The following is a 26,723-nucleotide window of genomic DNA, read 5'->3' on the forward strand; positions in this document are numbered from 1 at the left end:
GCAAATTCACTTGCAAGACCACTAAAATCAGAGTCATCTGTTAAGCACTGGTAAGTTAGCTATATGTCCCTTTGAACTTCTGTAACCTCTCCTCCGTGCTGCTTCCACAACCCAATGTGCCTTGACTCTTTGAACTGAATCTACACAATTGCTCAGCTGGGGAAGAAAGGCAGCTCTGATCTGAACAGAAAGATTTTATAATCTGTATGTATGTTTGTGTGCACATACATCTACGTATGTGTGTAATATACATGTGCATATAGCATGTTATACACAATATGCCTTATCACCTACCAACTTAACATCCAACAGTGTTAATAAAGCCCATTGTAACTTCAGGCAGTTCTGTTTTTCAGTACCATTGCAGAAACAGACTCAGGTTTCACATGTAGAGCTCAGTCAGGATTCTGCTGTGAAGGAGACTGCCGAAGCCATCCAGAAGGAGTGGCAGTTGGCATAAGGAAGCTTTAGGAGCAGTTGGATTTCCTTCTTACAAGAAATATTGTTTAGGTAATTTGAGACCACAATGGAGAAAACCCATACTTAGGATGTCAGAATGTACAGCTGCAAGAACAATATTAAGTGATAGGAAGGGAAGATTATTCTTTTTGAGTTTGTTTATACTTCCTAGTGCAGAATGAGAAAACGGATTTGATGGCGGCTGAAACGCAAGAAAGTGGGAGGGGAGAAGAAGAAAGAACATAAAGTTTACAACTGTTGCTTTAAAAATACCAAACAACACATTTAGGGTTGCATCCTGATCTCTGTTGCAGACAGGTAACTTCCATTGACTTTAGTGGAGTCATTCAGGATTTGCACTGATGTGTCTGAGATGGGCACCTGGCCTTCCAGATGCCAGGCCAATATAAATACATAGATGTATTTTAAAGTAACAATAACTTTAAAAAGCTCCCTTTGGGTTTGTAAGCTTTTACAGCTTTCCTTTATCTTGGGACAACAGACAGGGGAAGAGATGGAGAGAAAGTGAGAGAGGAGGCTTTAAGTTCTTGCATGCTGTCACAGAAGCTACTTGTAATATAGACCAGTTTTTTACACATCAGGGGATACTAAAAGTCAACACGAGTGTTAAGTTTTGACCATAAAGAATCCAAAAATGAGAGAGAAAGATCAGGATGGCATCTAAACTTTCAACTATTTACAAAATAAAATTACAAACCAGCACTCGAGCTTTAACAGGAATGACACATTTATTGCTTTCTCTGTAGCAGTGAGAGCACTATTTATTGTCTCTTAAGGGCTATGTAGCAGGTTAACAATGCCTTCAGTTTTACTCCAGCAAAACAGAAAGAAGCTCACTAATGAACTGGCCTGCCCAGCTTGTTTAGGGGTATAATGATTTCTTAGTAGTACAGTTTTCTGTGAATAAGTGTCTCCAGCTAGCTTGGTATATTACCGTGTGATACTTGCTAAACTTTTCCTGAGATCCTCTTCTGAGGCTGGGGGGCAATAAATGAAAGGATTAAATATGTCTAAAAGCTGAATCTAGCTAACTAATTCTAACTTCATTACACTGTTTTAAAGTTCTCTTTACACAGGAGAGAGGCTGGATTTACAGTACTAATCCAAAGAACAGAAGTAGTATTGAGGATATTCCCAACCATGGTACTTCAGCTTCCCTGCATTACTGCTGGTACCAAAGCTGTATGCTGCAGTCCCACACCTACCCTGCAGATGATTTGTCTGAGACTGCAGATGGGGCTTCCTTTTGGAGGTGCATTTCTCTTTGCTGCTGTTCCTGTTCTCTGCTGGTTTGGTCTGAGGAGGATCATCATTTGTAGTCAGATATTTGAGAAGTTCAGAGCAGGGACGTCTTTGAGGCTTTTGCTGTTGACAAATGCTCTTCGCTTTATTGCTCCATGAATTCTCAGTCTTAAAAACAGGATAAAATAAAATAAAATAATAAAATAAAATAAAGCTAAAATTAGTGAGCTGAACCTTATCAGAATGGATATAGGTTTTCTGAAGAGATGAGATTTTCAATGAAGTGTTCAGTCTAAGTGTACTAGATCTATGAGCTGTGAATAACTGTTTGCAGAACAAGGAAGGAAAATTACATTTAAAATTCCTAAATGACATTTATGCAGCTTTTTATTTCATTTCTCCTACATTGCAATGTTCCTACTCAGCAACATGTAACTAACAAGACCCTACAGCGCCTTTACTGTGAACAAAAAAATAAGCTGGTTTAAACCTTAATTTGTTGCTGATTGCTTGGGCCCAATATTCACGACTCTCTTAAGTACCCCTAAACGGTCCATTTTCAGTTACACTCAATGGCAAGACAAACATTGTTTAATACTGCCTGCTAACAGAATTATGTCTAAGCCCCCCATTCTGTCCAGTCAATGTCTAATGTTTTGCCAAGAATCCAGTGTCATTTGTCTTAGCTCAGACAGCTGGGAAAATGGCAGTCTCACATTCTAGAGTCACTCATAAACAACACCAGATCATCAGCAAATTTTATCGCACCCCGTCCTACTCTGTGTATCAATAAAGTAGGTAAGAGTAACAGACGGTGTGACTACAACTGAACTCTGCCAAGAGAAAAGGCATAAATGAAATATTCAGAGCATAAAGGAGCTCAGATGATTTCTGGAACCCAGTCTGTAGCTCACTTTATTTTTTAATTAGTTACAAGATAGAATGCATATTAATAAAACACGTTCAGATCTACTGCTTGCTTGGTTGCTAAAAGCATAAAAGACCTTGTTACACTTTCTTTTTTTTCCTTATTATAAAGATTAAGTTTGTACCTTAACAACCACAGGGCTTGCTCTGATCCTGTGATTAGTGTTTGCATGGTTTTGTGTGCTGAGACCACTGCATTCATTATAATTTAGCTGAGTGTTGGCTGGAGCCAGCAAGAGCTTCTTAAGCTACAAACACATCAGGGAAAAGGAAGTGGAAGGAAAAGAGTAAAGTTATACATCTTTATGGATTAAAATGACTTATCTACATTTTTGCATAGTTACTTAAAGTTAGTTGTATCAATTTCAGCAAGCAAAGTACAATAAAACTAAAAGAAGGACTTGATATTCCTCAGAGGAAACAGATTTAATTTTCTTCTGGCTTGGCAGCACATTTCTGCTCCCTTTACTGCAGTATACTGTGGGGCAAGCAGAAATGACAGGGATCTTGGATTTTTGAATCCATGGCAAAATGAAATTCTCAGTGATCTGTTTGACAGAAGAGGCCTCTGATCTAGACAGAAACATTAACAGACTAATGGATACAGTGTCAAGATTCAGGTATCTGGCTCTGTTCCACTGAAGCCAGTGATAAGAGGCTTTCAGCAGAAACAGAATCACATCACAAACTAGATTTACTGAGCAAAATGCATATAGTGTTTCACCCACATCCTCATCCAAGGTTCAGTTTTGCCCTGGTTAGCACTAAGCTGGTGCTTACTGGTCAAATCAATGTTAAAGGCACAAAATCAGCCCCGCATCCCAACAGACTCACTGGGCCTTTCTTCACAGATCACCAAAAATTATGTCTAAACACGCACAACAAAAAGAGCCCCAAGAAATGAAATATGAGTTAAGAGCCATTACCCCGACTTATCTGAACAGAATGATAAGCAAAAGTGTCAGCTCCATTAGTATAAGAGTTTAAAAACAACCTTTTCAACAACTTTTTAATGGACTGCCATATTAATCATCCTATGGCTATTTGGTGGGGGGTTTTTGCCCACCTAATTTTCAGTTCTTCACTTGATTTTCCTCTCCAGTCTAAATGAAAAGTCCAGACCTTACTGTGACTACATCATACCCATGCAGCGGGTAGCCAGAGGCACATCCAATTCCTGTTAAACAGTAGGAAGGGTTCTTACTAGAGACGGCTCTTCTGCCTCCTGGGTTGGAGGGGTGCCGTCGGGCATTGGGGAGGGGCTAGCGGCCTTTTCGTTGGTCACATCTCCATCTGTCAGTGCATCAAATGAAGGCAATCCATCCTCATCCACAGGGATGCTGTCCAGTGTTTCAGTGAGAACAGCTAGCAAGTTTGCCTCGCTCTCTTCATCTATCTTCTGTGGAAGTGGACAAAACAAAAAGAGGAACCTGGTGAGAAAAGGACTAAAACGATGCCTCTGTATGTGAACAAGCGGACAACATGTAGTTAAACCAGCCCTTGAAACAGTAACCTGCAACAGAATCTCAGACAATGTAATTAGGTACAATAAAATGATCCATCTCTGTTCAAAACAAATCTCTTTGCACTCGTGGTGTATTGCTAGTTTACTTTTCTTCCACAATTTTTTTTTCTTATCAGGTGTTAACAATGATAAGTAATCACCCAGGGATTGTATTACAGGATGAGCCTAAAATGCTGACACCTAATGATGGTGTCAGCCCAGGCTGTCTCTTTCTTTCTCTCTTCAACACTGAACACCAGCTAATTAACCTGACAAAATTACAAGAAACAGACAGCTAATCAGGACACCAAAATGAATCACCAGTAAAATACAGAAAACCTCATTCACATATACGGTCCAGTTTAAGTGAGAAAGGGTTACCCTTCCACATTTCTGCAAATCCTTGCTCCAAACCCAAATGAACAGCTCCTCATTCCTGAGTATTCTGGCATAAGAATAGCCAGCAGCACTCATATGATAAATGACAGGTCATTTGGGTTTCTTTTAAAGGAATGTATTAGGCAGATTGCCTTTGAAGTTGTCCTTTCGAGTTATGTCATTTGAGTGCTCAATGCACTATTGTATGCATTTATCTAATTCAGACTGCAATTATAAAAAGTAGATTAATTTCTAATCAGATGTGGCTGTAATGTTAATTTATATCTTATTTCAGCAACATGAGTTCTTTTTGTCAAATTGAGTAAATTTAAGTGCCTCCTGACTTTTTAATGAAATATAGTCCCTACTGTATATTAAGGTACAGATTTTTTGAGTGCTGAGAGTACTGAGAAATAGAACTGTGTAAAAATCATTATATTTATTTTTCAGAAAGATTGGAAATTGATCTTGACAGATCAATTATCTAGGACTCCTAGGCTGATCTTAGCGCTATTAAAGTAAATGAAAAGCCTTTCACTGATTCAAGCGATATCAAATTGGGAGTTTTTCCACCAGTTTCAGAGTAGCTCACCATGTTCCAGGTTCACAATGTGAAAAAATTTCAGCTAACTTCAAATCTCGAAGTTTAAAAGTGAACTAGCAAGACAAATAATACCAGCAAGACAAACAAACAAGCAAAAAAAGAAGCTAAAAAAGGCAACAGCAAAACACTGCCAAGTTACACTTTGGAAAAAAAAAATCAAGTGAATCTGGGTATCCCCTTAGCACGACTTTTTTCAGTAATACTTTCATCTAGCAGACTGTTCAGAGATGATCATAAACCACACATATAATTGCTCCTGCTAGGCTTCTCTGCCAAATCACACCTCACGGCTTCTAACACAAAAGCTGTCTTTGAGCTAGAAAGCTAAGGCAGAGCACAAATTATTCTGGTGCTTACAACTTCATCTCCAAGAAACAAATAAATACTCAGGCAAGCTAATGCTAAGGAGAAGCATTTACTTAAAAGGCAAAAAGGCACTTGGCCACTGAGAAAAAGCATCCAAGTTTCGGTATCAGGTGATTTCCACCATACTAAGCAGACATATGCACACAGCTGAGATAATTCAGTTTGTAGAGGGTGGAAATGACAGAGGGGAGCCACCTTGTGAATAAAACCATGCTCTGAATCCAGCTTTTAACAGTCGCTTTCTAAGAGGACAAGAGGAAAACCATGGTGTCACTTCTAGAAAAGCAAGAAAAGATACCGGGCAAGAAAGTGTGTACCAGTGTTGTTTCCCGATGGCATTTCAAGCCCCTCACAGGTGGTGGGATGAATGGTGTGAGAGCCAGCCCTTGAGCCTAAGGTGTCCATGAGGTGGTTTGGCTGCCTGACCCCCAGCCCTACACCAGGAACTTTTTCAGCAAGTTCAGCTGGTGGGTCACACTGCTGAGCCTTGAAGCATATAAAGCTGACAATAAAGCTGGAAGTGTTGCTATTTCTAACAGGGAATGCCTTCTTTAATAATAGCATGCCAGAAGAAAACCTGATATTTGCTGTTAGCTGCTCAACTCTCATGCTTTAAACAGACATTCAAGTGCGCTGACATTCAGGAACAGAAAGTTGAGCGGACACCGGTCCTCATCACAGCAATTTCAATTAGTTTTGTACAAGTTTCAACATTCAAACACCCCAGAGAAAGCAGAGGATGTGACAAAGAGGACTCTGTTAAACAATTAATGTCACTTTCCATTATTGCTTCAGTCCCAATTTACAGAGCAAATAAATCAAAGTCACCACAGATGAAACACACTAGCTGGCTAACACATGTCTATTCACAAACAATATGGCAGCAGGAACACATTAGTCAAGAAAATGACATTGCTAGATAACCTTTTAAAGGTTTAACTATGCTATTGCTCCTAACTGTCCTAAATTACTATTTATAAAGAAACACAGTTATTAGATACAGCAGAAACGCTGCTGAGGAGAGATGCAGAGGGAGAGATGGTTGGGTACATCAACGTCTGAGCAATAATCAGTGAAGCAGCAGCTTCCTCCTTTGCTATTGCAGCTTGAGTCTTGGTGTTGACAGCACTGGGGAGAAGCAACGCCATGGCCAAATGCAGGCTCTTTCACGGTTTCAGCACTGTCCCCGCAGAAGTTCACATTTCAGACTGGCATCCAACCCGCTCATCACACAGGCTCGGTGGAACAGGAGGAGCTGAGCACCTTCCATCTCTGCCGAGGCCAGAGGATGCCCTGTGTGCTCTCTGCAACTGACTCCGCCATGTCCCTAAGCTCATGAAGGATCTTACAGGAAGGATTTGCCTCTCTCTATAGGAGCAGATCCTAGGTATTTAGACTACCTAAATAAACTACAGTGTGTAAGAAAAAGAACCAGAGGATAATCTCAAATGTAAAGCTGCATGACAAATATATTTAATTATTAAACTTTTATGAAAAAAATTCATAATAACTGCATGTTGCTAACTTGCCTTTTTAATGCAGAAGCAGTTATGCATCACTTCCAAATCACACTGTTATGTTAACATAAAGACATTGGGGCCAGAGATGTTTTGATCGCTGTAAATTTTCACCCAGATGAAGGAGGCAAGGAACACAAGTATGCCAATGAATGCACATGCTTCTGTGTTTCTGACAACAGAAATTTCCAGCATATCCAGAATGCCATTAGCTCTGAAAGGAAATAAAATTTGGCATTTGTGTCACTCTATATGGGTGAATGCAACAGGTAAACTGCCAGAACATCAGCCAATCCTCAAACATGAGCGATCTAGGAGTCCAAAGACCACAAAAAGTTTCTAATTGTGCTCTTCTCTGCTTTTACATGCTTTGCTCTAATACTTTAGTATTTCTACAGCACTAAAAATAATTCTCTGTCTGAAAACACTTTAATAGTTGTGTAACTATTGCAATCTAATTGCATTTCTGCCTTCAGTAAAATGTCTCCAGAGATATTCTCTCTTTGGTCAGTGAAATGAGTTGACAATTTACTGACACAAAGGTATTTAAATCCTCTACCCCTGATGATTCCTTCTCTTTTGCTTATTCTGACTATTGATGGAGATGGGTTCACCTTGTGGTTAGCATTTTACGTCTGTAATACCTGTTACTTGTGGGTAATCCACAGAGGCCACAGAGGCCAAAGATTGAGCTGTAACAAAGGCTTGTCCGCCTTGTCATTCATGGTCATCCCTTTAGGGTGCATATAGTGAGCAGTGCTGTGATTTATCCTTAAATTTTCTTCCTTTAAAAAAATCATGCAACATTTAAAAATCTCTGTCATTACCATCATGGGTTAGAGAACACCTAGGAAAACTTGACATCCATAAGTCCATGGGCCCTGACAGAACACATCCATGAATGCTGGAGAGAGCTGGCAGACACCATAGTGAGGCTGCTTCATGGTCATCTTTGAAAGGTCATGGAGATCAGGAGAGGTGTCTGAGGACTGAAAGAAAGCAAATGTCACCCTGGTCTTCAAAAATTGCAATGAGGAGGATTCATGGAACGACTGGCCAGTCAGCCTCACCTCGATCCCTGAAAAGGTGATGAAGCACCTCTTTCCGGAGGCCATCTCTACCCACATGGATGACGCCAGGCGATCAGAGATAATCAAGCATTTTTTCACTAAAGATAAGTAAATCATGCTTGACCAACCTGATTGCCTTCTATGATGAAGCAACTACCTGGATGGATGAGGGGAGAGCAGTGGATATCGTCTACCGCGACTTCAGCAAGGCTTTCGACACGGTCTCTCGCAACATCCTCATAAGCAAACTCAGGAAGTGTGGGGTGGATGAGTGGACAACAAGGTGGATTGAGATCTGGCTGAACAGCAGATCCCAGAGGGTCATAATCAGTGGCACAGGGTCTAGTTGGGGGCCTGTCATGAGTTGTGTCCCCCAAGGTTCAATACTGGGCCTGGTACTGTTTAATTCATTCATCAGTGACTTGGATGAAGGTCCAGATGCCTCCTCAGCAAGTTCATGGATGAGACAAAGCTGGGAGGAGTGGCCAATACCCCTGAGTGCTGTGCAGCCCTTCAGAAGGACCTGGACAGGTTGGAGAGACAGGCAGAAAGGAACCATTTGATATTCAACAAAGGCAAATGCAGGATCCTGCACCTGGGGAAGAATAACCCCATGCACCAGCACAGACTGGGGGCCAAGCTGCTGGAAAGCAGCTCTGCAGAGAAGGACCTGGTGGACACCAAGTGTCCATGAGCCAGCAGTGCCCTTGTGGCCAAGACGGCCAGTGGTACCCTGGGGTCCATCAGGGAGAACACTGCCAGCAGGTTGAGGGAGGTGATCCTGCCCCTCTACTCAGCCCTGGTGAGGTGCACCTGGAGTGCCGTGTCCAGTTCTGGGCTCCGCAGCACAAGAGAGACATGGAGCTCCTGGAACAGGTCCAGCAGAGGGCTGTGAGGATGATTAAGGGGCTGGAACACCTCTGTTAGGAGGACAGGCTGAGTGAGCTGGGTCAGTTCAGCCTCAAGAAGACCCAGCTGAGAAGGGACCTCATCAATGTCTGTCAGTATCTGAAGGGAGGGTGTCAGGAGGATGGAGCCAGGCTCTGCTCAGTGGTGCCAAGCAACAGGACAAGAGGCAACAGGCAGAAACTGATGCCCAGGAGGTGCTACCTGAACATGAAGAAGAACTTCTTTACTCTGTGAATGACAGAGTACTGGAACAGGTTGCCCAGAGAGGCTGTGGAGTTTCTGTCACTGGAGATATTCAAGAACTGTCTGGATGCAATCCTGTGCCACATGCTCTAGGAGGGCCCTGCTTGAGCAGGGAGGTTGTTCCAGCTGACCCACTGCAGTCCCTTCTAACCTTACCCATCTGTTGGGGTCCCTCCCCTGCCATGTAGCCCTGGGAGAGGGGCCCTGAGGGCACAGACACGGGGCTTCCCTGCCCCTGCTCAGCCTCGTTCCCATTGGTTGGTTTGTGTTCCCTGCGCGGGCAGGAGGACCCTTGGTCCCGTGACTGGAACAGTTCCGGGGCAGAGCTCCGGCCATGCGGCTGGAGAAATAAACACCTCTGAAACAGCTATCAAGAATCTGTCTGTCCATATATATTTCCTTTCCACGGGACTCCTGGTTTGATATATGCGTGTTGCAGGATCCCCACTGCAACAAATGGTGGAGAATTGTGAGCAGAACGATCCCCGATCCCTAAGCAACTGATTTGTGTGAGTAAACCCTGGAAACTTTGGATTCCTCTTCTTGGTTTTGCTTTGCTATTCCGTATCTAAACTATGGAGGAACAGTGGGAAGACTCTTGGCTCTCCGAGCCGCATATGGACATTTATCTTAAACTTAAAACGATTCTTGAACAACGATTTGTAAATTTTAGCTTGATTCAAGCTCAGAAAGAACTGAAACACTTCCTGGCATGGTTGTTTAAGAACTTTTTCTATGTTTCTTGGGATTTAATTCTTACCAAGGGCTTTTGGAAAACCGTTTGGACACAGTTAATATTTGAGTCAAAATATATGCCGATGGAAGAATATTTTCGTGAATATTATTTAGTTACCGAGACTGCTGAGCAATGTCAGCTGTGTCCTGGCGAAGGGAAGCCTGGCTCAGGGACCGTGCGGCCCAGGCCACGTGCACCGAGCGCTCTGCGAGCAGCAGCGAGGCAGTTCCCGCGTGCGGGCGGAGCCACGCGAGCCGCAGTGTCGGTGGTGGAGCGAGGTGCGGCGGGAGCGGCGGGACCCGGCGGTGCCCGCCTGGTCCTGTGCAGCGCGTGGTGGAGCGAGCCCCGGGAATGCCCGACTGAGAGGGGAGGCGCGCGGGCGGCGGCGGGCGGCAGCGGCGGTGGAACGGAGCCGCGCCCAGCCAAGACGCGCGCTGGAGCGGGGCGCGGGGGGGTCGTCGCTCGGGGGCCTGGCCGAGACGTGGATGCAGCGCCCGGCATCGGCAGCGAAGCTGCGACCAGAGGAGGCGACGCACGGAGAACTGAGCGGCGCGGCCCGGCCCGGCCCGCGCAGCCCCGAACGCGACCCCGGGAAGAGCGCGCAGGCACCGGCAGCCCCGACAATTCCAACACGGGAGCGACCGAAGGAGAGAGCAAAGACGCAGCGAGACAGAAAACAGCAGCCACTCGGAAAAAGGAAAAGATCATAGAAACTAAGACCTTAGGGATAGTAAAATGGTATAATGTTAAGCAAAATTATGGTTTTATAACAAGGTGTGACAACCAGCAAGACATATTCGTGCATAGAACTGCTATTAAAAAGAATAACCCTGAAAAATGCATCCCAAGCTTGGGAGATGGAGAGGTGGTGGAATTCAAAATTATACGAGGTAGAAAAGGGTTACAAGCATCGCAGGTCACTGGGCCTGATGGTGTTCCTGTAAAAGGCAGTATATATGCAAAAAATCGTAGTCATGTTAGACAGTATCTCCATTGTAAGTCCCCCCTACAGTCTCCCTTTCCTAATCCCACCTTTCCCTTTTACCCTATGTCCTATTACTCCCAGTGTATTCCCAATCCGTTTTTTCATCCATGGTTTCCCTCACAAAACCATGCTTTTGCCAATTGTTTCCCCAAAAATCCCTTTCCAATGCCGAGTGGGGGATGAAAAGGGGGAGGGAAGAAGTTAAACCCTCTCCTGCCTCAGTTTCCCCACAAAGCATGCTCAGAGAATTCTGTCTCCCTTCTGTCAGCCCTAAGATGTTCCAGAGAATCTGTTTGGACATTTAAAGACTCAGGAGGGTGGCTTGTTTTGTTTTGAAACTGTTCTTGTTATGTTTATCCAGTTGTTTTCATTCTCCTTTTATTAAAATAAAACGGGTGAGGTGTTGGGGTCCCTCCCCCGCCGTGTAGCCCTGGGAGAGGGGCCCTGAGGGCACAGACACGGGGCTTCCCTGCCCCTGCTCAGCCTCGTTCCCATGGGTTGGTTTGTGTTCCCTGCGCGGGCAGAAGGACCCTTGGTCCCGTGACTGGAACAGTTCCTCAGCAGAGCTCCGGCCATGGGGCTGGAGAAATAAACATCTCTGAAACAGCTATCAAGAATCTGTCTGTCCATATATATTTCCTTTCCACGGGACTCCTGGTTTGATATATGCGTGTTGCAGTATCCCCACTGCAACACCCATCTGTGTTTCTGTGATCCCTTCTTGAAAACTTTGAAGCCAGAGTGCAGATGTTCTGACTCAGGATTATCCTGTAGCTCCTGTCATCAGCGCAGGTATGCTGATCCATTCCAGAAAAGGGTCAAGCCCATCTTTTAGAAAATATTTTCAAAATATTAATAGTATCTCCAACATCTTCCCTTTGGGTGACTTCCCCTCTGCCTTTCAATTGTGATTAACACATGCACAACTTTTGCTGACTGGATCTCAAGGAGTGAAATCAGCTAACGAATGATGATGCTCTGAAGTTTCTTTACTGACAATTTGAATAGTGCAAGGGCCCATTGTGATTCACACTGAAAGATCAGGGTCTAAACTTCATTATTAATCCACAGCCCGAAGGATCTGGGAGCAGTGGCAGCTCGCCACATCTTCATAAAAAGCCCAGGAAACTTTGGGACAGATCCACAGCTGGTAGAAGCTGTCACCACTCCAGCAGCCCAGCTTGGTAAGCAATTCAGAGCAGCCAGGTGTACACCAGAACTCACAAGGGATCACCATTTCAACGTATCAACTCATTTCTCCTCAGCAGCCTAAGATCTATTCATAGCACAATTAAAAAAGAAAATACAAGATTTTCCTCCAGCTGAAAATATCTGAGTGATCTAAAAATACTAATACATTATGGCACTACTTTCAAACAAACAAAATTGACTTGTGAGCACATCAGGGAATTCCAACAGGATTTAATTCCTTAATGACAAACTTTGGAGTAAGAATGTCCGTAAGATTGTCTTTTCCTTAAGAATTGAGGGGTACAGAGTCACCCCTTTTTGCACATAAGGATGCAGAGGTGCTGAAAAGCTCATTAACACCACTCAGGCCCTGAACACCTCCTGTCAGCAAACATGCAGGAGGTAGGGGCAGATGGTGTCTCAGCCCCAGCACCACAAACCAAGCTCTGCCACAAGAGGCTAAGGAGCCACAGGCTGGACAGAAGCACAGGGAGGATAGGAGGTGTACAGGGATTAGGATGCAGGCTGGTATTCCTACTCCTAACAGAGAAAAATGAGAACTGAAGTCAAGGACGATGAAAGGGAAGAACTACAGCCCAAGTTTTCCCTCTTCTGGTGCAGAAGAAGCCAACCTGCCATGGCATGGCACAGACAGCGCTGTCATGTTGATTTTGCTGCCTTTTCCATGCGCTGTCCAAGGCAAGCGCCTCCTTCTCCTCAACTTAGAGCTGGCCATACCCAGGGCCAAAGACGAATTAGTGGTCCAAGTGGAGAATCACTTGTTCCACCTTACCTGCTCACAATCAGTCTCATGCCCTTATATATTTTGAGAAGTTTCTCAGCTTTTATTTTACTGTTCAACTGCTTTGCAAATCCTTAAGCATCCTGCATTGTCTTACAGTAAAAATTCACATGATGCATTTGCATTAGAACATTTTTCCAAGGTCTGTTAGTGTGGTCCCCAAGAGACACTCCCATAATTGAAATGCTTAAGTCCAGAGCTATCAATTATCTTTAAAAACAAAATGGAGTCCCACTAGGAGAAAATTACAGCCAGGTTTCTTTATATGAAGTAGAAATATGGGGATTAATTATCACCACCCCTGTGCAAATGCCTTTAGGGTATGGAAAGGAAACAAGATCTTTTCTTTTCTTGAAGGAGACAGCTATATTCATACTCCTCACATGCACCTGCAGGAAAAGACCACTTGAATCCAGAGCCTGCCTTCTGATTTCAGCAGCCCCACAGCCCTTCATATGGAATGTGGATATATCTCAATTGCGGGACCAACCACTTATCCGTATTTATGAAAAAGCTTCACTACAGTTGGATTTCTCAAGATACAGACTTGAAGCAATGTGCTCTACCATCCCAAAATGCTCTCCCCCAAAACGATGTTAAATAAATATTGTGATTCTATACAATGCAGCTACTTCACTGCCTAATTTCCAGAGCTAGGTTCCAGGGGGGAATAAACCCCCAGCACTGCTCCCAGGAACATTATGGCACCACTGGAAGGACCTGCTAAATGCCTGCAGGCTGAAGGAGATGGGAGCACCTGCAGCATCCATTTTCCCCTCCCCTCTTCAGGATATATCAATATAGAAGTAAACTAAAGTAAAGTAAACTAAAATAAAAATTATTATTTTCATCATCATAATCAACATGTTGCATATTTCTCAGAAAGTTCTTATGTGTAATCTTGGTAACTGAACTCGGATTGCCTTCTCTCTGAGAGATGCTCACCTGATACTGTAAAACTCCTGCCAAATACTTGGTATTAAAGCATCACAACACAAAACCACAGCACAGACCATTTGCAAATAGGCTTTTCTTTAAGAGCATGCCCTTGATCACTACCATAGCTCCTGTGAGATGGACTACCTTTTCAAGTGAAAAATATAACTTTCCTGCTCTAAGCTAAACGTGTCAGTTTAAAAAAGCCTACTGAATATTCTTCTACCACAAAGTCACTTTTTTTGTTACTTCTAACGAGTTGTTGCAGTTCAGAAGTTTCCATTACAGCCTGGTAATTAAGTTTATAATAAACTGAAGAGCTACTAATTGACTTACTCATCTCAGGAACTTCAGGATCCAGCTAGCAACCCATGCTTTACATATTTTGACCAAAATTCATCCACATTTTGCAAGCCATTGCAATTTGATTTGTGTAAACTGCATCCTTCCCCTCTATCATAGTGATCTTTGATTCTGGGGAAAAGATAAAACAAAAAACAATCTGCAAGCAAGCTACTGTGTCATCGACTGTGTTAAGGGAACCAATGATAAGATATTGTTGTGCTGGATTCACTTCACCAGTGGTAGACCAAATACCAAAAACTTATAGTAAGTGAAACCACAGAATCTTTGCAAATGCAGTCAATTTGACTCAGCATCAAAAGGTCACTCTATTCCATTTATACTTGATCCTGAGCACAATACTGAGAAACACTTGAAAGCAAATCATCTTATCATCAGTTTGGGCCTCAACATTTGCTGACTATATAGACTAATTTGCTGATTACTAAGTAAATGCTCTACCCATGTTTTTTACTGGGTTAGCTCACCACGGGGGCTTTTTAACTTCTACAGGATTTGACACTGTAAAGGAACTGCATGTCTGTAATACTGAGGCACACCATGGACTTACTATTGTGCTGCCTTGTCCAGTGCTAGCAAAGGCCACCTGGTCTTCATGGGTGGGGAACTGCAGCAGGAGAAGATCTGGCATGTCTTGTCGAGCCCACAATGGACTAGGTTTGGGCTAAGCTTCCCAATGAAGCACAAAACTCTCTCTGTGTTTCTGCTAGGTAAAAACAAGAGCAGGGAAAGTGCAGAAGTGCAAAGGGGAAAGAGCGCCCGGTGAAGAGCCAAAATACGAAGAAAGGCTGGGAGTTTTTCTTCACTGTCAAGACCGCCAGAGAAACTAGGATGGAGGTGAAGTTTCTGTCTGCCAGAACTGCTGGGGAAGCACAGGTGAGCAGAGGAGTGAGTGAGCTGGGGAAGGGAATGCAGGACAGGTAGCCTGACCTGCATGAGTAGCTCACTGCCCAGGGTACAAGAGGCTAGGCAGGCTGCCTCTGAGCTCACCACCCACAAGCTTCCCCCACTCTGGAGCAGCAAATGGCACCTCTTACCCATCCTTCCTTCCCCACACGCAGACAGTCGCTCATGCGTGTAATAAGTTCCTGAGCAACAACTCAGACAGGGATTTTTAATTATTATTATGCACCTGAATAATACACAGGAGAGCAGAGAGTTAAAGTTCCTGGGGTCCCAGTCTGGACAAGCTCTAATATGGAGTGGGTATTGTAGAAAGAAGGAAGCAGGGGAAGGAAGGGTACAGCATAAGGTAGGGAAGACATCTGGGACCGTCCCTGTTGCAGAGCTTTCAATGACAGCGTCAGCAGTATTTCAGTCCAAACACTCAAGCACTGCTTGCTCAGATTTATTTATTTACTTGATTTATGGTCCATGCCTACGCTAATCTCTCTATGCACTGATGTAAGATTTTTCAACATTCATATACCTCTGTAAGGCAGCATAGCGTATCCTGGAGGAAAAAAAAGCTACATATATTTTGCAGTAATTATTGTAAAAACTTGTTTGTCCTCTTTATCATGACAAATATCCCTAAAAACTGCACTTCAGTGGTAGTATGGACTCTGCCAACAAGAAGCATTGTCTTATCGCTTTTGTTCATTCTCTATTTCAGTGTTGCATTTGCTTTAGTTTTAACTATATTGGATGTGTCAGGATGTCTATAATCATCCCTACTTCTGTCTTAAGATTTATGACTCCAAAGAAATACAAACTTAAAGGAAAAATTATACATAATATAGCAGAGAAGAGTTTACATAGATTTTTAAATTTTGTTCATTTATGGGGAGACTGTTTTTGTGCAAATGAAACACACACTCAAAAATTCCTTTTTAAACTACACAATAAGACACTTCTATCTGGTGCTTTTACTGTTAGAAAATTGGAATTTAATTCTACCAGGAAATTAGCATTTGTAAAGTATCAACTTCATTAAATGCTTTTTATGATGTTTTAATTTCTCAGCGTGTTCAGCTTCATCAAGCCTAACACATGCCCACTGAACAGGTATGACAAACACAAGTCATGTCTCACAGGAAGAAAAGCAATGGTTTTCCTTACAGCTAAAGCATGAATGGATCAGTACATCACTAATACATCTGGACTTACCATCAATTTTTATTGTAATTTAACTGGATGGCAGCTATCTGGTTTGAGTTGGTTAAAAAAGTTTACTCAGATACAACACAAAAACTTGTTTACAAGCCTAAAGATGCATTTCCTCTGTATATTTTACCTATGTAGCTGTACATTATTTTTAGGTGGCACAACAATGTCCTTCAATGTCCTCCTCATTTGTCTGTACCAGCAGATGTGTTGAGTGACACACATACCCTTTAGAGAGGTGGTTTAGACAGATAAAATAAACCTCAGGTACCTGTACTCTGAGTGTTCTCGGCTGAAAGTAATAAAGGCTCCTTTATACCGAAGCACCAAATGAGAATGAGAAGATGCCATGGTAAGGAATGTCCTAGCAGGTATAGGGTTTAACAGCACAGATCACAGGTGCATTTTGCCAGGCTTTTCAGAGCACCTTTATAGTCCCATGAAAATAAAATGAAAGCCTCTCCCAGCAAGCAAGTCCTCACCTCAAAAAGCAGTGATTGAACAGTGCAACCTGGTAAATCCCTACAACCACCAAGAATACTCTTCAGGATGAGGAGATGCGTCTGAATTTTCCACCAGTTAAACATTTGGATATGTATATGTCTGATAATATCCTCAGTTACACATCTCCTTGATTTGTCATTCAGTGTTAAGACTTTAATGTTCTTTTAATCCAATTTTGTGCATGCAAATAGAATTGTAAAATAGAGATGGTGATTTTAAAACAGAAAACATTTAAAAAAACATAGAAGAGCTATCTGTTGCAGTCTCCTTTAGAACATGCCCACTGTTGGCTTTCTATGTTTCCTGGAACTCACTAGTCTTTACAGATAATATTAATAAAACAGGGTTGACACTAAAATGTAAAACTAATTTGCTAGTTTACATTAAGGCTACCATGTCCATTTACCTTCAACCACTCTGGCAGAGTTATGCAGCGCATGCATACTGTGGTGCACACTACAGTTCCCACTGCAGTTGCCTCTCTTCTATTTGCTCCTTAGTCAGGACTGAATTTATTGCTCATTCTCTGCTAGTCCTTTAAAAGTCTGCATGTTCCCAATCATGAGCCCTCCATCTGTGTGATGTAAAAAACTGCAATTTTTTTTAGTGAGGCACTCATATTAACCAGTCCCCTTTTCATCAGAAATGGCAAAAATCAACCTTGGCGTACTTTTTTTGTCCTCTTAAAAAATGACACGGAACAGGCAGTCAAGTCCAGATGTACTTACCAATGCACTAAATAACATTATTAATTATAATTAGGCCATAAGTTCCTTTAGACAGGGACTGTCTTTTTGTTATGCGTTCACACAACCCCTTTCACAACGATGTCCTGTTTTACCATTGGGCTTTGAGATGCTGCCACAGGACCAACAATAAATAATTTGGGGTACTTCCATTTAATCCTGCTGGCAAACAAAAGAAAAAGAACTTAGACCCCGATGTTCAGCTGCTGTAAATTAGGACCTCTCCAAAGGTCTTAACAGCTATGCAGATTTACACTAGCTAGGAACCTGGTCCTCTGCTCTTCGCGTATGTTGATGCTTAAGCTGAGAACAGCAGCTCCTACATAGTGTGTCTGTACCACCCTGTCGCAGGACTAACAGCAGTCCAGCCACAGGCCAGCAAGGGCTAATTCTTCCTCCTTACCAAGTGAGTTTTGCAGCTGAGCACTACACTGCTATGACTAAGACACTGAGTTTAAAAGCGGCTTGGGTTCATCTTGCCTACAATGTGCCTACACTGTGCTTGCATTCCCTACTGGAAATACACTGACACTATTTGTTCATGTCAAGTGCACCTTCAGTTTAAAAGTTATCCCCACTGAAGTTAACACAAGTTATAATTTGAGCCTGTGTAGCTGCTAGATGCACAGCCAAAACCCCACAGGATGTGCCTAACCCCAGGAATAATAAGTAAATTGAAACCATTTGAATACTAAACCAGAGATGGGACCTCGCGGATCACTGGGTTCGGCAAAGCCTACATCCTCCTGGCTAAGATGGCCTCCCTTTGTATTGACATACTTTCCCCTGCTCTATCAGCATCCAAATTGAGGGGGAAGAAAGAGGGGAAGGGAGCTGTAGATTGGAAACAGCCCAAGATGAAAGTGTCCGAGCCTTGCTTAGCTGGCTGAGAGGAGTGGGTGGGACTACTCATGTTTAGGAAGCAGTAAAATCCTGTTTTGTAAACGTACGTGAGGATTACACACACCACTAGGGAGGAAGGAGGGGAAAGGACAGGAGAGAGGAAGAGAAAGCAGGCAGACAAGAAAGTAAACATGGTTGCACTTTATTCTACACATGAGGGAGTAGGGGAAAGGACACTCCACCACAGGGTATTTCAAGTAAAAAAGAGCTAGCTACTTCTAAGTGTGCAATATTGCAAAGTCTTATCCACCTGAAGCACCAAAACACCAGAGTGCAATGAGCACCACAGTGTTTTACAACTGCATCTGGCCTTGCCCCATTTTGATGGCAAAATGGGGCCGTAAATGCGAGTGCTGGTGGCACAGGGAGCGCAATGCCAACTCCAGCTAGCCATCCCTTGGATTAGAGCAGCACAAACCAAGCATCACCTGGCAAAGCCGATGGAGTTAAACAAGGACAGCTCAATTGTAAGTGAGAAGGAGATCAGGCCCTTTATGTCTGCCCTTCCTTCCCTGGGAAAAACTAAATACATTCCTTATTCCTCAGACACATCAACAGCAATAGCTTAAACTGCCCTGATCAGCTTTCACCATTGGCAATGCAGAAATGTTTATTTCCATTAGGCTGAGTCTATAAAATCTTCCTTTCATTCCTGCACTCCCACAATTTCCAAACAGCAAAGCCTGACAATTTAGTCTCTGACAAGCAAGCTTAATACTGAGACATTTGGAAAAAAAAAAATCCATACGAAGAAAGCTCTTAAGACAAGATAGGCTGAGCGTTTGCACCACAAATGGTTTGTTTCAGCTATCTCTTTGCCTCCTGTAAGACGGAAATCAGACAGCTTACTGGCTTAGCTTGTTAGGCCAGGTTAAAGGGATGCAGCACTGAAAGGCTCTTACAGAAGCTTACCCTTGGACTAAAAATAGCAGGCACTAGAGAATTATCTTAAATACTACCAAACTTGTTCTGCACTGTGAATGCAGATAACTGTAATATGTTTCCATTTTTGGTAGTTTTAGAGCTTTTTTAAGTTATGCTCGCTTTAGCTGACTATTTAATTAGTTTCTGATTCTATTTGCCACTTTTTCTCTCAGAGATATAGCCTGAGGGGTACTTTGCCTATGAATCCTTTGTATTTAGCAGTGTTGCTATTGTTAACATCTAATGAGCTGTTGGATTTGCCAAACACTCAGTATAGGTACAAATGCTTCTTTGAAATATAAATGTTTAACACATAGCAAATAGCAAATCAAAAGATACTCTGATGCAGCATCCTCACTCTCTCACTGCGTCTCATCAAAAGAGAATAAAAATAAAAATCTCCTTTATTACATTTAATTCTGAAATTCAAAAATGCGTATCTGAGTAAGACAATTTTCGTTCTCTGTCCATGACTTTAGAAGAAAACTAAATGATTTTTAGTACCGTAGGAAGACTTGTGCATATGACTAAAGCTCCACAGTCTGACACAGATCCCTTCCAGATGAACTGTGGAGCTAGCAGTGTTTTCTTTGGGGTAAAACTGCAAGACCCTATAATCTTTAATAAAGCCACCTCATCTTTAAAACACATAAACGGAGATTTTGGTGGGTTTCTTAGGCTACAAGCAGTTTCTCTTTAAGCTCTGTTAAGTAGGATACCTGTTCATCTGCTCCTCACTGAAAACCATGACAACAACAAAAAAAAAAAAAAAAAAAGAAACTCCAAAGCAAAGCACAAATGTTCTCTGTCCTTGCATACATTTCACTTGTGCTACAGCCAGTCTGAAAGACATCACCACAGAAACCAGTCATGCGGTGTAACACCCCTGCTGCTGTTGTTGCCTCAACTTTGCACTTCTGCAGATAACATCCTTGTGGGTACTCGCTGTACGAGCTCAGATCAGAACATCACAGGATTCAAGCAGCAAGGGCCTCCACACACTGATTCCTGACCACTGCCTTCCACATGATGTCCCCAGCACTATGCCAGTCTTGGCATAGTGATGATTGCCATAACAAGAGCACTGAATGGAAACTGATTCAGACACACATTTTAGTATGTTTTCCAGTACTTTTTCTTTCCCTGGCTTTACTGCAACTCTTTAGTATGAGTCACTTTTAACATAATTTAAAATCTCACCTTGAGTGAGGCCAACTTCTGGATAGAATAGCTGGGCAAGGTCAAGCTAAAAGCCACCCACACAGCTGAACAGAAGTGTCTTCCCTTACTGGGCAGACATCACATCCAAACGCCTTGGAGCTGGCAGAGCCTGTCCTCTCAGACACAATTTTTCTTTGACTTTCTTTTCAGGGTGAGAATTTTTTTTACTCTTAAATACTGGCAGAATTCACAGACTTTCTCACCAGATATACACCCCGTGTCTTTATAAGCTCACACATAGTGGCATAACCCAACCACATCTCTTGCAACTGCCATTAAAACCCTCCATATGTCTTCATTTGGGAAGCAAGTTTTCTTTTTGAGTCAGGAGTTAAGTTCACAGCCTCTCTGTCAAATAAACAACATGTCTGTTGTCACCTGGCTGCTGAGCAAGCCCTGTCTTTAAAAGTATGCACTCAGTGATTTTAGACATCTATTTCTCAGCCTTTCCTTCCGCTGTCATGCAGCAAAAATCACGCTCCATCTTGATTATGATGATTAACATTACTATCCATCTCCTGCAATTTGAATATTTAAATAGTATTCTAGCACTACCAAGGAAACACCCCTATTGCACTGAATGATCTCCAGTCACATCTCAAGGGAAAGTATCGTCAGAAAGTACTCACAGTTCAATCAGACAAGATCAAGAAAGGAGGATTATAATCCTCGCTTTATAGAAGGGGATTTGACGCTCACAGATTAGCCCACTTCTCCAGGCCAGAGTGCCGGTAGGCATGCCGTAGGCATGGCAGAGGGCAGGGCTCCAACGAGCAACACCACCACCCCCTTCCAAGCAGGGGACACTTAACCAACACCAGCAGTGCACACATTCCCCATCCCAAAGTACATTCAGCTGAACTTCTAATTGTCAGAAGACTGAAAAAATGGTTGTCAAGAGTGTTGGGGTCACAGCCCAAAGCTAAGAAGAAACTCATTTTGTGCATTCATGGAACTTGGTGACTTTGCCATTTTTTGTACAGAAAACATCACCATAATATTTGCTCACTTAATACTAGCATTCCAGAATGGAATGTCCCAGAGAAAGTTAACACAGAGACAGTAATGAATAGACACACAGAACAAGGCTTGTGTGTAAGATATAACTCCACATCAGAAAGACAAAGAGTACCTCTATGATGCAATGGATGTAAGGGAGAACATCAGAGCTACAGCAAAAGAGACAAGTTTGGACCTCTGAAAAGGATCACAGTCATGACCGAGTTCAAAAGTGAGCATGGAGACCATCCACTTAAACATGAAAAGCCAGGCCAATCCCCCAGAACGCAAGAGGAAGAGGTTATAATAGAACAGCAACTCAGCAAGTGTCTTGGAAAAACAAAGGGCCCACAAAACATATTGCTTGAGTGGGGCCTTCTATTTGCATAGCTTACTTTGGGAATATAAAAACCAGAAAACATCCAAAGCCTGTAAGGTAAGCCTTTACCTGTACAGATAATCACACAGACTTGTTTGTCCCAAGGAAAGATACGGAGAAAGTGAAAGTGAACTGAGGGTTCAGCAGAGCTTTCATCTTGAAGATTCCCAAATTCCCAACTATAAGGCTAAGTAGGAAAATATTTAACTTTAGACTTTGGGTGGCCCTTGGAATCAAAATAATCACAAAAGCAATCCCTGTTGATCCCCGTCAGGCTGCCATGACGGCAGCTGTACTGAATAAGAGTCCCAAGGAGCAGAGCCTATGGGAGGGCAGAGCATGGGGCGTCTGCAATGTGTGACCACCTGCCAGACAGAAAAAGAAAGAAAGAAAAAAAAGCTGGTTTTTTTGCCCTGTTTTTTACTGTATATTCTTTCCATTTTTTTCTTTGCTAGTGAAGAGACTACACCTTCTTGCTACAGAAGTAGCTCAAGATCAGGGATCTGCTCCCAGGGACCTTTGGAGCTGACGTGACAGCCTGGGATGTGGCACTCGTTTGCAGACTTCCGTATGTAAGACTGTGTCATCTACCACAGCCTGCAAAGGTCGTTATGAAGTCTATAGAAAGTCAAACAGCAGTGAAGAAGGAAGAAAGTGTCTTTGGCACAGTATCAGGAATAAAATGCCTTTCTCAAAGGCATTTGTGGGATATCAGGCAGAGTGAATTGGAATTAGGATGAGGAATTGTGCCATTAACACCAGCAACAGATTAAGCACTGATGATTTTCCTTGTGTATAAGGTGGAAGAAGACAAGTTAGGTATTGTGTGTTTATTGAAGCAAGAAGGTTAGAGATAAGATATAATCTAACCAAATCATGGAATGCAATATGGGAAAACAGTCAAGAGTTACAGAGTCTGAATCAGTGGGTTTGTCTAATATCTCTAGGTACAATTACCCCGACGCAAAACAATTACAGAATTTCAGAGGAGAACACCAGGTGAAGTGGCCCTGATCCTTCATTAGTTGAGTAGCTTTAAAGACAAGAAAGGACACCTGCACATATCCAAGGCACTCAAGCAGCAGGAGGAAGACACCTCCAGGAATTTTGGAGTGTACAAATTTGGCACCAGGAAGTCCACTTTCTTTGCACAGAAACAATTCAGATGGATTCAAACATTTAAATATTTTCTAGGTTTCCATTCCAAATCTATGAGCATTTTCACTTCTTTGCTGTTGAAAACAACCATCTTATTATACTACAGTACTGTCTGTGTGAAATGCAGAATTTTGTAATGAAATCTTGTTTTCTCTTCTGAGGTCATCCACACTCAACCCTTAAGAGTTGACTCTCTAGGAACAACAGTGATGAGGACTAATGTGGACTATCTTCAAATCCCTACAGCCTTGGTTTTCACAAAGATTTTAATTTTTTAATTTATTTACCTTTTTATTTGGAATACACCAGCACTGTTGAGGGGGATTCTAAAGAAATAACAGCACATTATGAGTCTGAATAGGAAATGACTGGAGAATATAATGGAGTTCTGGACAATACGTCTGAGGGATGTCTTTAGAAGAGCTCTTTTAAAGACCAATTTTGGGGAGGAATTGGGAAAACCTAGCCACTCTGTTGAAAGGGATAGAAGGGCAATGAATTCTACTGTAGGATCTCTTCTTTTGCTGACTCGGTGAAGACACATTTGTCATTCAAAGACAAATTAGAAAAGGGCATGGATCGTGCTACATAGATGCTTCATCTCAGTTATCAGCCAGGTACAGGCAGCTTCCAACACATCTACCTCCAAGTGCATCTGAAAAAAAAGCAATCTCTTCTGGTAGATGTGGACAGAACGCCTTTGTCAAAATTTGAGTTTGAGCAAATACGGCAAAGCGGTTTAGCACAGGGAGGATTTGTCCCTGCAGAAATTGACACAAATTCCTTTAGGACAGGGGCAGCCACCCCAACCACATAGCTGGGATTGGAAGCAGATAGAATTAGGGAAACTGGAAGATAACACTGTGGCCTAATGTAAACTCTTAAATCTGCTGTAAACAGAGCAGTAACACTGGCACACAATAAAACTGGTATGTGTCACTGCACTCCCAGAAGCAGGTGTAGGGAAGGACAAGACACATGAGTGGATTTTTGTCAACTCTGAGAATTTGGTTTGAGGAAAAATCCAAGCTGACAGAAACTGTGGCATTTTAGGTAGCATTCTAGTGATGGAAGGTAAGCTGGAGAAATCATGCAGGAGAGAATAATGGGAGATCAAGAGGAAGGCTCCCATTTGATGTTCTGCTTTGCACATGGCGCAACTTGGGAGTAGCAGCCTTGAGAAGGCAGCATTCCTGGATGTTCCAAGTGCAAAGACCAATACCCACAAAAGCAATTTATTAGGAAGTTTCTGACATGCATATCTTTAGGAACATACATCTGCCATTTTCAAATACATGGTTTAGGAAATAGGAATTATTACAGGCTTAAGTTTAGGGATATGTCTCTTTCCTTCTTTAGCTTTGGGTCTAAAAATAGAAGTTTTGCAAGTCTAATCTTGTGAGAGATCCTGAAAGAGAAAAACCTCTGCACATCATGGGGCTGCCCCTAACAAGCCCTTTTGGGTCCAGATGTAGTCCACAGAGAGCCAGTTCAAGTACATCTGGACAGTGTTCACAGAGCTGCACATGCCAGGAGCAGTTCTGTCAAGTGATGCTGATGGTCCAGCAGAGAATTAGCCCCCTGTGGTCTATTAGCTCTGACCATACTGGACTTGAGCTGACCAGTGTGGAGACCCTGATGTGATTCCAACTGCAGTGGAGTGCAGATTCCTGGAAATCATTTGTGTCTGTACAGGACATAGCCAAATAGTCCTTCCAAGCACAGTTCTGGAAACACAATACAGAGAGGCTAACTACCTCTGCAGGAACCTCTTTGGGACATTAAGGTCATGTTTAGCCAGAGCTCATAGCCCAGTAGGATCCCAACTCACTCTTCCAGATCTTCTCCAGTAATCCTTCATCATTTCCCTGTGTCCCTGTGTTCCCCTGAGAGAGAGGTCTGCTCTCTCGCAGAACAGAGCCTAGGAAGAACATCAGTATTGAGTGAAAGCTAATAAATCCCCCCACAGAAGCCATGAGCACGATGCAGAGGCATACATATGGCCTTGCAAGAGCTTGCCCTGATCTGCCTGAAGAGCACTGTATCAGAGCTAACACACCCTCTCTATTTACAAAGGGACCAGAGCATCTTCCAAATGATAGCATTTCTTAGCTTCCTAGTCTTCTGTGGGTTTTTGTCCAGCTGAGTTCTAAAAACTTTTTAAATTTAATTTTCTTCTTCATCTCAGGTTTGGAGATAAATAAGTCTCCATGTTGGGATATACTACTTAAGGTGGATTCTTCTTGGGTTTGGTAGTCCCACAACACACTGACACAACTGCAGCTCTGACCTGTGTCGTAGGTTAGAACTTTATTTACCGGACTGGGCAAGCTCAGCAGGCTGGAACTGCCTCCAGCTGCCTGGGAGGAAGAGGAGTCTGGTTAGAGAGCAGTGCTCACAGGCCTCTGCAGGAAAAGTGACTTGAGTGTATCTTCACTCAAAAATCCCAAGGACCAGCTCTTTTCCTCTGTCACTACCTTTGCTCCTTCCAAGGACTTCAAAGTGCACACCATAAAACTGGGATGGGCTGGTCACTAGCACATACAGACTCTCCCCCTACTACATGTTTTTTAGGCATTATCACAAAACAAGTAAATAAAGACAGTGTTTAATAACTGAAGGGGGAAAAATAAAAGAGTATGGCCCAGCATCACAGCCAAGGAACCTGGCATACCAGCTACTAAAAGGCCACATGGAAGCACTGAAATTAATCTTAATTCATGGGATGAGATTTTCAGAAGGGTTAGGTATCCAGTGACAATGTTTAAAAAGTAAATGCACAAAGAAATAATATGCCTCCAGAACTGTAACAGAAAGATTGCATAGAAAGTTATGCATTATGGATGATTTAGCAATATCATAGCACAGGCTCCAGCAAAAAGAGTGAAATCATCCCTATCTTTCCATTTGTCGGCAGAATTTTAACAAGGGGCTCCTGGGAGCTCTTGGGGGCTCCTCCATGGCTCAACAGACAAATTAACTCATCAAAGGGAAGGTAGGGATGATTAACTAAAAAGAGCCCCCTCTAGCCCATCACTGGTACATGCCTATTTCACCCAGATGGTGTTCACCTACCTGAAACTGGTAATGAGAGTCTCAGATCGGATTTACAGAAAAACATATATAATAAGATGCCGCAAGAGTGACATGATAGGAGTTATTGGTCTGTGATGCTCCACACTGCGCCAGAGGCAGCAGAGCTGTTTTGTAGCGTTAGCCTCTGTTTTGTAACATTATCCTCTCCACCCGAGAGATTTCCTGCTGCAAATAGGAGACTTGGTCTTCAGAGAAACATTTGACCTGACCCTTCCTACAGGAGAGTGGGATCAACAGCAAAGAAAATGACAAGACATGGCAACACTCCCATCACACACAAGCAGAAGCACTTTGACACCCTTTCACTGGAAATGGATGAATGTTTCTGCAGTGTTAAGGAAAAAAATCCACAAGTTTTTTTGGCTTTTTCCCAGATGCAGTTGACGTGACAATTGCCAATGTTTTGCCTGATGTCTTCATACTTATGCGAAGAG

At 42.8% G+C, this 26,723-nt stretch overlaps 1 protein-coding gene across 5 annotated transcripts in view; it reads right to left on the reverse strand.

Moving 5' to 3' along the window:
* Nucleotides 1–26,723, reverse strand: part of PPARGC1A (PPARG coactivator 1 alpha) — a 372,179-nt gene that overhangs the window by 28,973 nt on the left and 316,483 nt on the right. For 4 of the 5 annotated variants that reach the window (XM_032109377.1, XM_032109380.1, XM_032109381.1 and 1 more), the window contains exons 3-5: nt 3,854–4,048; nt 2,775–2,897; nt 1,686–1,890 (exon numbers count right to left, since the gene is read on the reverse strand). In XM_032109377.1, coding sequence (XP_031965268.1) covers nt 1,686–1,890; nt 2,775–2,897; nt 3,854–4,048 — 523 coding nt within the window. Of the gene's footprint in view, nt 1–1,685; nt 1,891–2,774; nt 2,898–3,792; nt 4,049–26,723 lie in introns of those variants that run through there. The other variant, XM_032109382.1, reaches the window with a different exon arrangement.

Source organism: Corvus moneduloides, chromosome 5 (assembly GCF_009650955.1).
Source record: "Corvus moneduloides isolate bCorMon1 chromosome 5, bCorMon1.pri, whole genome shotgun sequence".
Lineage (NCBI taxonomy): Eukaryota > Metazoa > Chordata > Aves > Passeriformes > Corvidae > Corvus > Corvus moneduloides.